Source organism: Mauremys mutica, chromosome 17, assembly GCF_020497125.1.
Source record: "Mauremys mutica isolate MM-2020 ecotype Southern chromosome 17, ASM2049712v1, whole genome shotgun sequence".
Taxonomy (NCBI): Eukaryota; Metazoa; Chordata; order Testudines; family Geoemydidae; genus Mauremys; species Mauremys mutica.
Window position 1 is genome coordinate 18,811,872 of NC_059088.1, and position 12,350 is coordinate 18,824,221.

Consider the following 12,350-nt stretch of genomic DNA (forward strand, 5'->3'; position numbering starts at 1 on the left):
TGTGTCTGGCTTTGCCTGCAGACCCCTTGGAGCGCTGGGGCGCTGGACAAGGCAGGTAGAGAGGTCTGCTCATAGGCTAAGCTGGGCGGGGGGGCTCTTTGAATCCTTTGGCATTTTATGACCATAAACAAGACCCTAAAAAGGGCTGTTTGTAATTGGCCTCATGAAAGGCTTTCGAGGAGCTATTTAGAGTCCAAGAGGGGAAACTGAGACAGGGCACTGCAGATCCACCCCTGGCCACTAGGGGCTGCTTGGAGGTGGCTGGCCCTGTTACAGGGTGAGCACCCTTGCAAATCTGGCCCATGTGATTCCCCAAGGTCCCAGTGGGAGTTGGAGTCAGAGCTGGAGATAGACATGAGGAGCTCCCTGGTCCCAGGCCCATGTGCAGATCTCCGGAGCGCACCTGTCTCTTTCCCTTCGCAGGCTGAACAGGTCTATTACATTACCACAATGATACAGACAATTCCCTTGCTTTGCGCCCCCACCCGTTTTCCGGCCCCACTAGCCAAGCTGCACTGGGCCTTCAGTACACCGGGAGCAGGCTGGGTTTGATGACAACATAATCTTTGGTCTCGTAGCTCAGGGTTCTCCAGTCAAGGATGAGGTGAGGCAGGACCCCATTGTTCATGGCAAGGTTAACTTCATCCGGGGAGAGCAGAGTGTCCCACATGTACACATCTGTGATTTCCCCGACAAACGACTGATTTATGTCGAAGTTACCCCCCGGGGTGTCCTGCTCCTGCCCCAGGACAAGCACACCCTGGTTGCTGACAGAGTAGCCTTTCTTCAGCCCCTTCCTGGGTAAGGGGTTCCCGTTCACCCAGAGCTCGGCTATGCCGGTGGCGGACTCCCAGCTGGCACAGACATGCACCCACCCAGTGCTTGTGTCTCTTCCTTCTGGGACTTTGAAGGTGACCAGTTCGCCTCCGACATACAGATTGAGCTCCCCGGGCTTGGGTTTGAAGAGGAGGAAGTCGTTGTCCTTGGCCTTGGTGGCGTAGGAGAAGAGGCTGTAGGCCCGGGTCAGGTCGCACCCGAATCTCAGACACACACTGAGGTTCTGCAGCGGCTTGTCCAGCCTCGGTTTCAGGATGACGTGGGCAGTTGCAGTCGCCGTAGGGAACACGAACACTTTGCCGTGTAGATCTGCCAGGGAGACACAGGCGGTCAGTGAGGCTGGGTTGGGTGCCAGCGTCACAGCCTGGCTCTTGCCCTGACCTGCCCCATCGCTGCCCCAGGACTGGGCAAACAGGAGGCCTGGCTGCCCTGCCAGCCCTGCAGGAAGTGGGCTAGAGACTCAGGAGCAGAGCGCTCCCTACCAAGCCCAGCACAGAGCTGGGGGGGATTGGGGCATGGGGTGGACCCCAGGAGGTGATTCGGGCAGGGGGATGGAGGGTACTGCCGGGGAGATTTGGGGGGGCTGAGGGGATGATTCAGGTGCAGGGTGCGGTTTGGTTGGGGGTGCTAGGGATCATTTTGGCAGGGGGTACAGGGTACTGGGGGGGTTGGGCAGGGGGTGCAGAGTGCTGGGGGGGCAGTTCGGGCAGGGGGGACAGGTTGCTGGGGGGGCAGTTCAGTCAGGGGGGTGCACAAACAGTCACTGGGACCCACCCCCCGGTGGCTGCTCGGGGACGGGGCAATCTGTGAGTGCATCCCTGCTCATCTGCATGATGCCTGCGGATCCCCTGGTGAAAAGTGCCCTGTGAGGGGTGCTGCTGTTCGCTTCCTGTAGGGGAGCGGCTCCTTGTGCCCCTGGGTGCTCAGGCGCAGGAAATTTCAGCCTCTCATACATGTGGGGCCAGAGCTGCAGCTGGTGTTAATGGAGGCACAATGAGTCATGTCACCAGAGCTCTGCTGATTTGCACCAATTGAGGAGTTGGTCCTGTGCCTGCTGAGGCTGGATGGAACCTGGGCCAGGTTCTCAGACAGGAGGCTCAGTCCTGGCCGGCGAGGGACAGGTTGGACTGACAGGGTGAGCTTCCCTCTCACGCTGTGCCGAGATGGGACCCTGATCTCGGTACCTGCTTCCCTTCCAGTCTGGGCTGCCCCCCAGCCCTGGCCTGCAGAAAAACTGATATTCCCACCCCTGGACATTCACACCCCTTCCCAGCCACGCACGCACTCACCTCTGCCCATGGCCACCAGCCACAATCCACAGGCCTCTGCTCTTGCTGTGCAAAGGGCCCTATACACCCTTCAGTCCTGACCCGCAGCCCTCTGCTATCCCAGCCCTGGTCTCCCCCCACCCACAGCTCTGCCCAGGCACCTCTGTCTCAGGCTGTGCAGTAGATCTGGCAATGAGACTTAGCGCTGGGAGGTGGGTGCTTTGGCTGATGCCCCATGGAGCCCTGTCCTCCCCCAACCTCCTTTCTCCCTAGGGTGACCAGACAGCAAGTGTGAAAAATCAGGATGGGGAGGGGGATAATAGGAGCCCATATAAAAAAAAGCCCCAAATATTGGGACTGTCCCTATAAAATCGGGACATCTGGTCACCCTATTTCTCCCTCCCTTGTTTTCCTCTCGCCCCTGTTTCTCTGCAGCTGCTGTGTGGGGGCAACTCTCAGTGCCAAGAGCTGCTGAGCCAAGAACCTGGGAATTTTGTGACGGCAGAGACAGCTCACAGCTTCCCCCAGCACTCAGGCCCACTGCAGCAGAGGGGCTTGAGTGAGTGAGGGTCCCAGCACCCAGCCCAGCTCGTCCCCTCCCCATGCACTCAACAAGCAAGCCAGGAAGAGGGTTTGGAAGGATCCTCCACAGAATCATAGACCCGGGGGGTTAGAAGGGACCGCCAGGGTCATCTAGTCTAACCCCTGCCAAGGTGCAGGATTTGTTGTGTCTAAGCCATCCAACACCGATGGCTCCAGCCTCCTTTTGAAAACCTCCAGTGAAGGAGCTTCCACGACCTCCCTTCGGGTCTGTTCCATTGGCCTTCTGTTCTTACCGTTAGGAAGTTTTTCATCTAAATCTGCTGTCCTGTAGTTTGAACCTTTGCCTCTTGCCCTGCCCTCTGTGGCAAAACAGAACAACTTTTCTCCATCTTTTTTATGGCAGCCTTTCACGTAGTTGAAGACCGCTATCATACTCCCCCTTAATCTCCTCTTTTCCAAACTACACATACCCAGTTCCTTCAGCCTGTGCACATATGGCCTGCATTCCCTCCCCTTGATCATCTTTGTTGCTCGCCTCTGGATCCTTGCTAGTTTATCTACATCCTTTCTATACATTGGGGACCAAAACTGGACACAGTTCTGCAGCTGAGGCCTCACCAGCACTGAGTAGAGCGGTGCTATCACCACCCGTGACTTGCATGCCATGCCTCTGGTAATGCAACCTAAAATAACATTTGCTTTTTTGCAGCAGCAGCAGCAGCAGCAGCAGCAGCAGCATCGCAGTAACAAGGGCCATCTTAAACCCTGCTGAAGTCAATTGCCAGCCCCATCCTTCTGCAGATTCAGCCAGGGCTTGATCCCCTGGCACAGCCGGCTCTACCCCTACCTGTCTGGGCGACGGCTCCTGAGAAGCCAGCGATGACAAGGAGCCAAAACTGCAGCTTCTCCATGTTCTTCACCTGCAGAGCAACCCAGAGGGGAGCGTCAGAGGGGCAGGAATGTGGAGAAGGGAGGTGGGAGGTCTTGGACTGCTCTGCCCTGAAACCTGCTCCCAGGCAATGCCAGTCCCCAAATGCATGGACCGGGGGGACCAGCCCTGATTTATATCCCCAGTGGTGACGGCAGCAGAATCGATGTGTAAACAATATTCCAGTATTTGCAGGTCGGGTGCAGAGTTGCAGCTGCAGGGGGTAGGTCTGGGAGGTTGCGGAGCTGGTGACCAATGGCAGTTACTCATTAGAGCTGCACACAGGAAACCAGCCGCACTTTCAACAGCTTCTCTCAAGAAGGGACAGGCTGTTCCCGGTGGAGGGGGCGGGGAGAGGAAAGGGCTCGGACAGCCACATGCAGCCATGCAGGGCATCTGGCACAGCCGTGGCTACAGTTCTGGCCCTGGGGCCAGAACTCTCACAGCTGCTGGCAAAGCCTCCAGCCACAGCACCCTCCGGCTTACCTTGGCTATGGGACGGGCTCCAGGACAGCAGCTTTTGAGGGGGATGGGGGGGGGCTCAGCCCACAGGGAACCCCACCTGCCATAATAGAGCCAGGCCAGGTAAAGGGGGGATGGGCTGCCCACACGCTCTCTGTCCATCACCCCCAGGCACCATGGCCCTGCCCAGCACGGCTCCTTGTTACACTATGTGCTGGGTGCAGGCGCAGCAGGACCCTCGTCCAGGGTCAGAAACACCCTCTCCCCACAGCCCCACTAGACTTGCCTGCTGGGTGCCAGGAGACCGCAGTGGCTTCTAACCCATCAGCCGATTCCCTGGCTGAAGCATTCTGGGAAGCAGCAGTTCCGGGTCCCAGGGCTGGCGTGTCATGTCATGCCCCTGGCAGGTGACATCAGTGCTGGAGGGAGGGTCTGTGCTGGTGCTGACGGGGTGTTCACAGCAGCACGGAGGGGCAGCCAGGCCAGGTGCTGGGGGGCTTGGCTGGAGCTCCCTGGCTGGCTCTGTCAGGAGACGGGTGGAAGCGGATCTCACCCAGTTCAACCCTGCTATTCTGAAGGGCTGCAGCTCAAAGTGAGCACTAGTCCCCATGGCAGGAGGCAGAGGCCCTGGGAGGGGCTTTGCCTGCCCGTTGGGGCACCGAGGCATCAGTGTCTTGGGGTCCCGGCAATGGGCTCTGGTTCTGCTCAGTGTCCGGGCAGCTCTCAGCGCAGAGATGAATGTGCCCCTGGCTCAGGCTGCTGCCCTGCTCTGGCAGCAGGAATGGGAAAGGCCGGGGTGGGGCAGGATTGCAGGGTTTCACCATGAGCTACTATGGCCAGCAGCCGGTTGGGCCCAGCTCTCTGTGTGGTGAAGGGTAGCGGCATGGAGTCGGTGCAGCAGAGGGATCGGTGCATTAGCTGTGCTGAGGGCCAATCCCCAGCCATCTCCCCATCCTCCTGGGGAGCTCGCGGCCTCAGCACGGGAGGCTTCTGCCCTTTCCCAGCAGACCGTTCCCGCCATCCCCTTGCTGGTTTCGGAGTCCTTCTGGCAGAAGCCGGGCAGGTTTCCTCACTTCATTGGATTCGATAGTGACACAGAAATGTGGGGCCTCCAGAGAAGCTCATCAGGCACAAACGGGCCCAGACAAGGGCCAAAGTTTTCAGAAGCGACAAGTGATTTGGGGGCCCTGGCCGGGCCAGCTCTTGGCAGCAGGTTGCTCAGCCCCCTCTGGAGCTGGGCCCTTCCAGGTGTCCCACAAACCGAGACACCCAAAATCCCAAGTCACTTGTGAAAAGCATCTCCCCTGCTCCCAGCGTCCAGGGCTTAGCAGCTGGGTGGCTCCCTCCATCTCCCAGGGCCCTCGTACTGGTCCCCTTGCCAGGTTCCTGGGTGTGGGCTGCCCAGGGCTCTGTCAGCCCCTAGGCTGGAGCTGATAACTCAGGGCTGTTCTGTCCAGCCTGGGGCTGGGGAGCTTCTCCTTGTGCAGCTGCCCCACCTGCTCAGGCAACAACACATAGTGCCACACGTTCACCTCCGCTTTCTCCCCCACAAACTCCTGATCGGCATCCAATGAGCCCCAGTAGGAGTCCTGGTCCTTTCCCAGGACGATTACCAGCTCAGCCCTCGGCAACACTTCCTGCCTAAGTTTGGCCTGTTCACTGCCACTGCACCAGCCCTGTGCCAAGTCCCAAGCCAAGCAGCTGGATTCCCACTGGGTGCTGCAGCTGCTCAGTGGGACACTGAAAGTCAGGGGCTCCCCACCCATGTACATCTGATACTCGGTGGGGCTCTCCCGGCAGAGCAGGATCTCGTCATTGTGTCCCTGGGGGCATAGGAGAAGAGGCCGTAGGGCTGGGCGAGGTAGCTGAAGGATCTCAGGCACACGGTGAAGCTCTGCTGCGGCCTCTCCAGCCTTGGCGACAGGATGGCACATGGGTCGTTGGACCCCTTGGGGAACACACAGACCTTCCTTTCCAGGTGCGGAGGGAAGCCCAATCAGGCACTGGCTGAGCTCAGACAGTCTTGGGAGTTTCCTCCCCAACCCCAGCAGAGACGGCAATGCCCCCCTCCCTGCACTGCATGGCAGCAGGGTCCACCTGTGACATACCAGGGCACAGTTCAGACCAATGGGGGACTGTGTGACCCCTGCCTGCAAGGCTATGCTTTGCTGAAACAACTCCCACCTGGGCCACTCACAAACAGCCGTCCAGCATGCAAGCCACAGCCTGAGTGTCTGTGTGTAACTGCACAAGCTTATTAGCTACGAGAGAGATTTTAAGTGAGTACAAGTCATGAGGCATAAAAGTCAGAAATGGTTACAAGAAAAATAAAGACAAGACATTCACTAATGTCTAACTTAACCAACTCCATCAAATTCAGGCAAAGTTTCTCTCCACATGCTTTCAGGATGGTCAGGTCAGAGTCCTGCCCCAGAGTCCAACATATGCTTTCTTTTTCATTTCATTTCAGGTGCAGGGATTGCAATGGGCAGGGAGAGACAGGAGGGTTGCCTGGCGTGTGTGTCTCTCCTTTTTATAGTTTCAGTCCCTCTCTTGAAAAGCATTCCCAGCTGGGCACTAGGAGACAAAGAGTTGATGTGACAGGATGTTCCCGGCTGGCTTCTCCTCACCTGTTCGTTTCCCTCCCTGCTTGAGAAATCTGTTTAGTGCTTAAATGCTCAGGCACTCATTCCTTTGTGTAGGACAGGCCTGTTTGCCCACTTCTGCCTGAGCAGGGCCGTGGAATTTGGAACATGTGTTAATAACACCAGACAGGGGAATCTTATCACTAAGGCTGAGAGTCTGTCACGGAGGTCGTAGAAGTCATGGATTATGTGACTTTCCACGACCTCTGTGACTTCAGCAGCTGCAGTGGCCAGTATGGCTGACCCCAGGGCCAGCCAAGCAGCTGGCCCTGGGGACCATCCAAGTAGCAGCCAATGCAGCTGGCCTCAGGGACCACCCGAGCAGCAGTCTTGGGGACCGTCCAGGGGATTGCCAGAGCAGCAGTGGTTCCAAGGGCTGCCCTTGGGGTGTCCTGAGCAGCAGCCGGTGGGCAGCCCCGGAGGCCGTTGGACAGCAGTCCCCAGGGCCTCAGGTCAGCATGTAGCCAGAGACAGTCCGTTCCTGCCACCAGAGCAGGGGCCAGCCATCAGCTCTTAGGGGCCCCCAGAGCAGCAGTGCCCAGGGGCCTCCCAGAGCAGCAGCACCTTAGGAGCAACAAAGATTTAGCCAGGGGTATTTAGAGTAAAAGTCATGGACATGTCGCATGTTTATTTCCCATGACCTGTTCATGACTTTTACTAAAAATACCCCTGACTAAATCTTAGTCTTACTTATAACTTTACATACGTTGCCACATGTATTTTACACAACAATTCTGACCAGCAAATTCTGAGTTTTCAAATGATACCTCACAAGATATTCTTTGTACAAAGGTTATTACAACAGTGTGTAGGGTGTGAACACGGGTGAATTCCGTCACACCTCCCCCTTTCAAGGCTGCAGTCAGTTAGCCACTGGTGGCAGGTCAGGCTTTGTCTTTTGTGACTGCAGATAGTGTCACTGAACCCACGCACTAACCTTCTGGAATGGTTTACCAGACCTATGGAAAATTGGGCCTGTTTTTTGGTGTGAGGTACAGGTCAATTTACAGTGACTTCAGCTTTTAAGGGATCAGGGGATATTTGGCCTCCCCCTACCCAGGGTTCCACATACAGAACTTGGGCTGCTCCAATTTCACAGGCTTTTATGACTGGTCCTGCTGCTTTGAACCTTTGACAGCCCAAGTGTTGCTAAACACTGCAGTGTCATCCACATTTGGCCTTGCAAAGCTCTGCAAACTGTTTAATACTTGGTTGAGCAGCCTCTGCAAAGTGGTGTCTGCATTAATTAACCCCAATGGTACCACTGGCATAGACTCATAGATTTTGCTGCTGTTCTCTGCCATGCAGGAACCAGCCTCAACCCCTCCCACACCCAGAAACACACTGCTTCCTTCTTCTGCAGAGGAGTTTGAGAGACCTTCCCTCCCCCTGCCCTCCTCTCCAGAAGTCTCTGGAACTTTACCACTCGCCTCTGGGATCCCAGTTCAATGTTCCCTTTTGCTGTGGGTTACCACATGACTAGCCTTAGCCATGTGCAAAATATCATTCCCAACAAGCATTTCAATGGGGATACTAACCCAGCCCCCCTCCTGTCAAGACACTTTCTAAACCTTCCCGTTCCACATGCACTTTGGCTAAAGGTACAGGACTCTTCTGTCCTCCCACTGCCAGAAGCTCCACTTCTTGGTCAGGTAACAGGTTTGGACCATGGTTCCCTTGACCAAAGAGACCTGGGCTCCAGTGTCTCTCCACACTATGTACTCCTTGTTATTTGCTCTGGCAACCTTAATCAATTCCACATCTACCCACTCCGGGTCAGTCCTAACCAAACTCACCAGGTGAACTGTAGGTGCCCCTGGGGCTTCTGTGTTAAGAACAGCTGCATTATTATGGTTGGATGGGGCTTAATTTCTTTTAGCTCAGGGCACTGATTCCTCAGGTGTTCAGTAAAGTTACCCTGGAAGCACTTCCTTGGACCCCCCTCCTTCACGGGAGGTTTGTGATGGGGAATTCCAAGAAGGGACAATTCTGGGGGGAGCAGGGGTTGTGAGTGCCTGGGCTCCCAACCACCATCCTTCTTCTCAGGGGTAAAACAGGATCCCCCTTTACAGTGGGTTTGTACCCCTCCTTCTGTGACTTGTGCTCATTGGACATCTGGGCTTGCACAAAGGCATCAGCCTGCGTGGCGATTTCTTGCATAGATTTTAGAGATCCCATAAACTATTCTTAATCCCATAAACTATTCTTAATCTCATCAGTGCATATACTTAGGAAATGTTCTTGAGCAAAGAGAGCAAATAACTAGCTATAACCCTCTGCCCCTTTACCCTTTACCCATTTACTCATTAGGTCACACATCTTGTAGGGATATTTGCTATGACTCATGCCAGCACCTTTCTTGAGATTTCTAAATTTTAACATGTACATCTCAGAAATCATTTGAAACCTTTGAAAAACGGCTTTTTAAAATCCAGAATATCTCAACTCTTCCCCAACCAGCATTTCATTAACTACATGCTCTCTTTACCAGAAAGCTGTAGAGACTTTCCTGTCCTCAGGAATATTACGTACCTCACAAGTGGTAAAGTATTCTTCAGTGCAGTCTGTTCCCTTGCATGCAGGACACAACTTGTCCAAGCTGAGGGTTCCTTGATTGGACGGAGAGACTGGTGATGCTGGGATCAGTCCATGTTTTTCCATCATGTCCAGATTATACCTCCTCTCGTTTTCCTCTTCTAGGGCCTCTTTCTCTTTGCACTCCATGGTTCATTTATGGGCAGCAGCTTCTCTCTCTTCTTTTTGCTTCTCAGCTTCTAGGGCTCATTGGAGGGCAATTGTTTCTTTTTCCTTCAGCTTCATGGCTCATCAGTGGGCAGCTTTCTGCTCTTTGCTTCTTGTCTCCGCCTGCCACTTTTGGAGTTCGCATTCTTTATCACTGTCTTCTCGCTCTAATCTGGCTGATTGGAGCTTTGTGGTCGTTTTGCTGGTGCTCATATTTATGCTTTACTGCTTCTACTTCCCTCACCCGAAATAAGTAACCAGAAAACAACAAACTGTAAACTCTCTTTGACTGTTTCCAAACACCACACTCGAGACTCACTTCAAACTGCTATATCAGTGCTTAAAGGGTAAACCGCCTTTAAAGTAACAAAAGCTGTGCATAAACCCTGCTCACTGCACCGCGGTGATGTACCAGGGTGCAGTCCAGGCTAAAGAGCCGACTGTGTCGCCTCTGCCCTGCAACCTTGGGTGCCTTGCAATGCCTTGCCGAAGTAGCTCCCACCTGGGCAGCTCACAACCAGCCCTCCAGCATGCAAGCCACGCCGAGTGTCTGTACGAAACTGCAGCCTGCCAGCCACACTCAGGTTACACACTGGCTCTCAGCAGCCTTGGTTAAAATGCAGGGTGACCCCAACACACCCCCAGTCCCTGTTTTTCCCCCAGAAATGTATGTCCTGTATTGCCCAGTCTTCTCCTGGACAATACAACTATATTAAGTTCATTATTCCTTTAAGTAAATAATACACCAGCTTATTATCTTAAATGGAGTTACCCCAACACTTCAATATAAACACACTGGATTAGATAAAACAGTAAAATAAATTGATTAACTACAAAGAGAGCGATTTTAAGTGAGTACAAGTCATGCGTCACAAAAGTCAGGTAGTTACAAGAAAATTAAGGACAAGACAGCAGTCTTCAAATACATGAAAGGCTGCCATAATAGGGATGGAGGAAAGTTGTTTTCTCTTGCCACAGAGGGCAGGACAAGAGGCAATGAGTTCAAACTACAGCACAGAGATTTCGATTAAATCTCAGGAAAAAACTTCCTAACTGCAAGAACAGTAGGACAATGGAACAATCCGGTGCGGGAGGTCAAGGAAGCTACTTCCCTGGAGGTTTACAAAAGGAGGCTGGAGCCATCTGTCTTGGATGGTTTAGACCAGGGATGGGCAAAATTTTTGGCCCGAGGGCCACATCAGCGTTGCAAATCTGTATGGAGGGCGGGGTAGGGAAGGCTGTGCCTCCCAAAACAGCCTGGCCCCTGCCCCCTATCACCTCCCACCCTGTGACTGCCCCCTCAGAACCCCTGACCCATCCAACTTCCCCTGTTCCTTGTCCCCTGACTGCCCCCTACCGGGACCCCCCTCCCCTAACTGGTCCCCCAGGACCACACCCCCTATCCAAGCCCCCCAGTCCCTGTCCCCTGACTGCCCCCCTGAACCTCCACCCCATCCAGCCGCCCCCTGCTCCCTGTCCCCTGACTGTCCCCCGGGATGCACCCCCTTACCATGCTGCTTAGAGCAGCAGGAGCTCGCAGACCTGCCACCTGGCCAGAGCCAGCCACGCCGCCTGAGCACACTGGGATCCTGCCTGGAGGGGCCGCTTAGTCTCCATGGCCCCTCTGCCCACGAATGCTTGATAGGAGAGTGGGGCCTGTTATAGGAGCTAAAATCTGCAGACCCCAGCCCACTTCAACCAGGGGCTGCCAGGTCCTAATGGTCCAGCTGGCTCAGTGTGCTGCATGCAGCCCCCTCCCAGGGGAATGCACCCAATTGTGGGCAGGCCGCCCACCTCCTCCGCCCCCCAATCCATGGAAGCATCATCCAGGCTGCACTGTGGCCACTGCCAGCACCTCCTGCTGATGTGTCCGTCCCTCCCAGAGGACACAGCCTCCTGCTGCCCACAAGGGGCAGGAGACCAGGCCACAGGCCCCATGGAGCTGTGCCTGGCATGCAGTCACCACCCCCACCCTCTCTCCAGGCAAGTCACTGGCCTCCCTGATGGCTGTGGGCCAGGAATGTCACCAGACACTGTGGCTGCTGCTGCTGGACCAACCCCTCCCCCAACCTATATATATATATATAATTGGAGCTATACCAATTCTCCTAGAACTGGAAGGGACCTTGAAAGGTCATCAAGTTCAGCCCCCTACCTTCACTAGCAGGACCAAGTACTGATTTTTGCCTCAGATCTCTAAGTGGCCCCCTCAAGGATTGAACTCACAACCCTGGGTTTAGCAGGCCAATGCTCAAACCACTGAGCTATCCCTTCCCTCCTGAGCTGCCTCCCCTCCTCCCTGCTGCTTGTGTTCTCGTTTGCGGGGGGGGGAGGCAGGGTCCTTCCTCCAAACTCACCTCACCAATATTTTTGAAGGCCCCATGAGCTCCCCTCCTCCCCCCCACGAATACTCCCGTCCCACCCCACAATCCCGAACACATCCTCCCAGGGCAAATACATGTGTGAGGCCAAAGCATGTTCCAGAAGCCCTGAGCGTGATGGTTCCATGACCCCAACCCAAGGACTAGGTCCTGCAGCGCCATGACCGGGCCCAGGTGGCAAGGCCACGGTCATGTGGGACAGCCCAGTCAGCTCATACACAAACCAAGGCTCCAGCTGCAGGGACTCTGAGGGCCAACGTGGGCCAGATGCACTAAGCACATTACTCTACCCAGGAAGAGGAGCCGCCGCTGGTGCAGAGTGGCTGAGCTCACATTGCGCTGAGGCAGGGACTGCAGCGGGCAGCTCATTCTGGGATATGGGCCTGGCCCCAGGTTTGTGATTATAGCTTCCTGGAATGTTTGCAGCTGTTTGGAAGGCAGACAGACAGGGCTCAGCCCACCTGTCACATCACCTACTTGTTTGTGCAACAGCTCCCAAGAGGGCGAGGTACCAAAGCAGCTACTTCTCCATGTTCAGCCCCTG

At 55.2% G+C, this 12,350-nt stretch overlaps 1 protein-coding gene across 4 annotated transcripts; it reads right to left on the bottom strand.

Moving 5' to 3' along the window:
• On the bottom strand, positions 1 to 12,350 carry LOC123352069 (serum amyloid P-component-like). Of its 4 annotated transcripts, none has more exons than XM_044991786.1 (3): positions 12,284 to 12,350; positions 3,496 to 3,568; positions 1 to 1,146 (listed from the first exon to the last, which is right to left on the bottom strand). In XM_044991786.1, exons 2-3 carry the CDS (start codon positions 3,557 to 3,559, stop codon positions 524 to 526), a joined length of 687 nt encoding a protein of 228 aa, XP_044847721.1. In that variant the 5' UTR covers positions 3,560 to 3,568; positions 12,284 to 12,350; the 3' UTR covers positions 1 to 523. The 4 variants fall into 4 exon arrangements, with proteins under 4 accessions (XP_044847721.1, XP_044847720.1, XP_044847719.1 ...); XM_044991785.1 differs by lacking the exon at positions 12,284 to 12,350 and adding an exon at positions 10,936 to 10,953; XM_044991784.1 differs by lacking the exon at positions 12,284 to 12,350 and adding an exon at positions 10,352 to 10,381.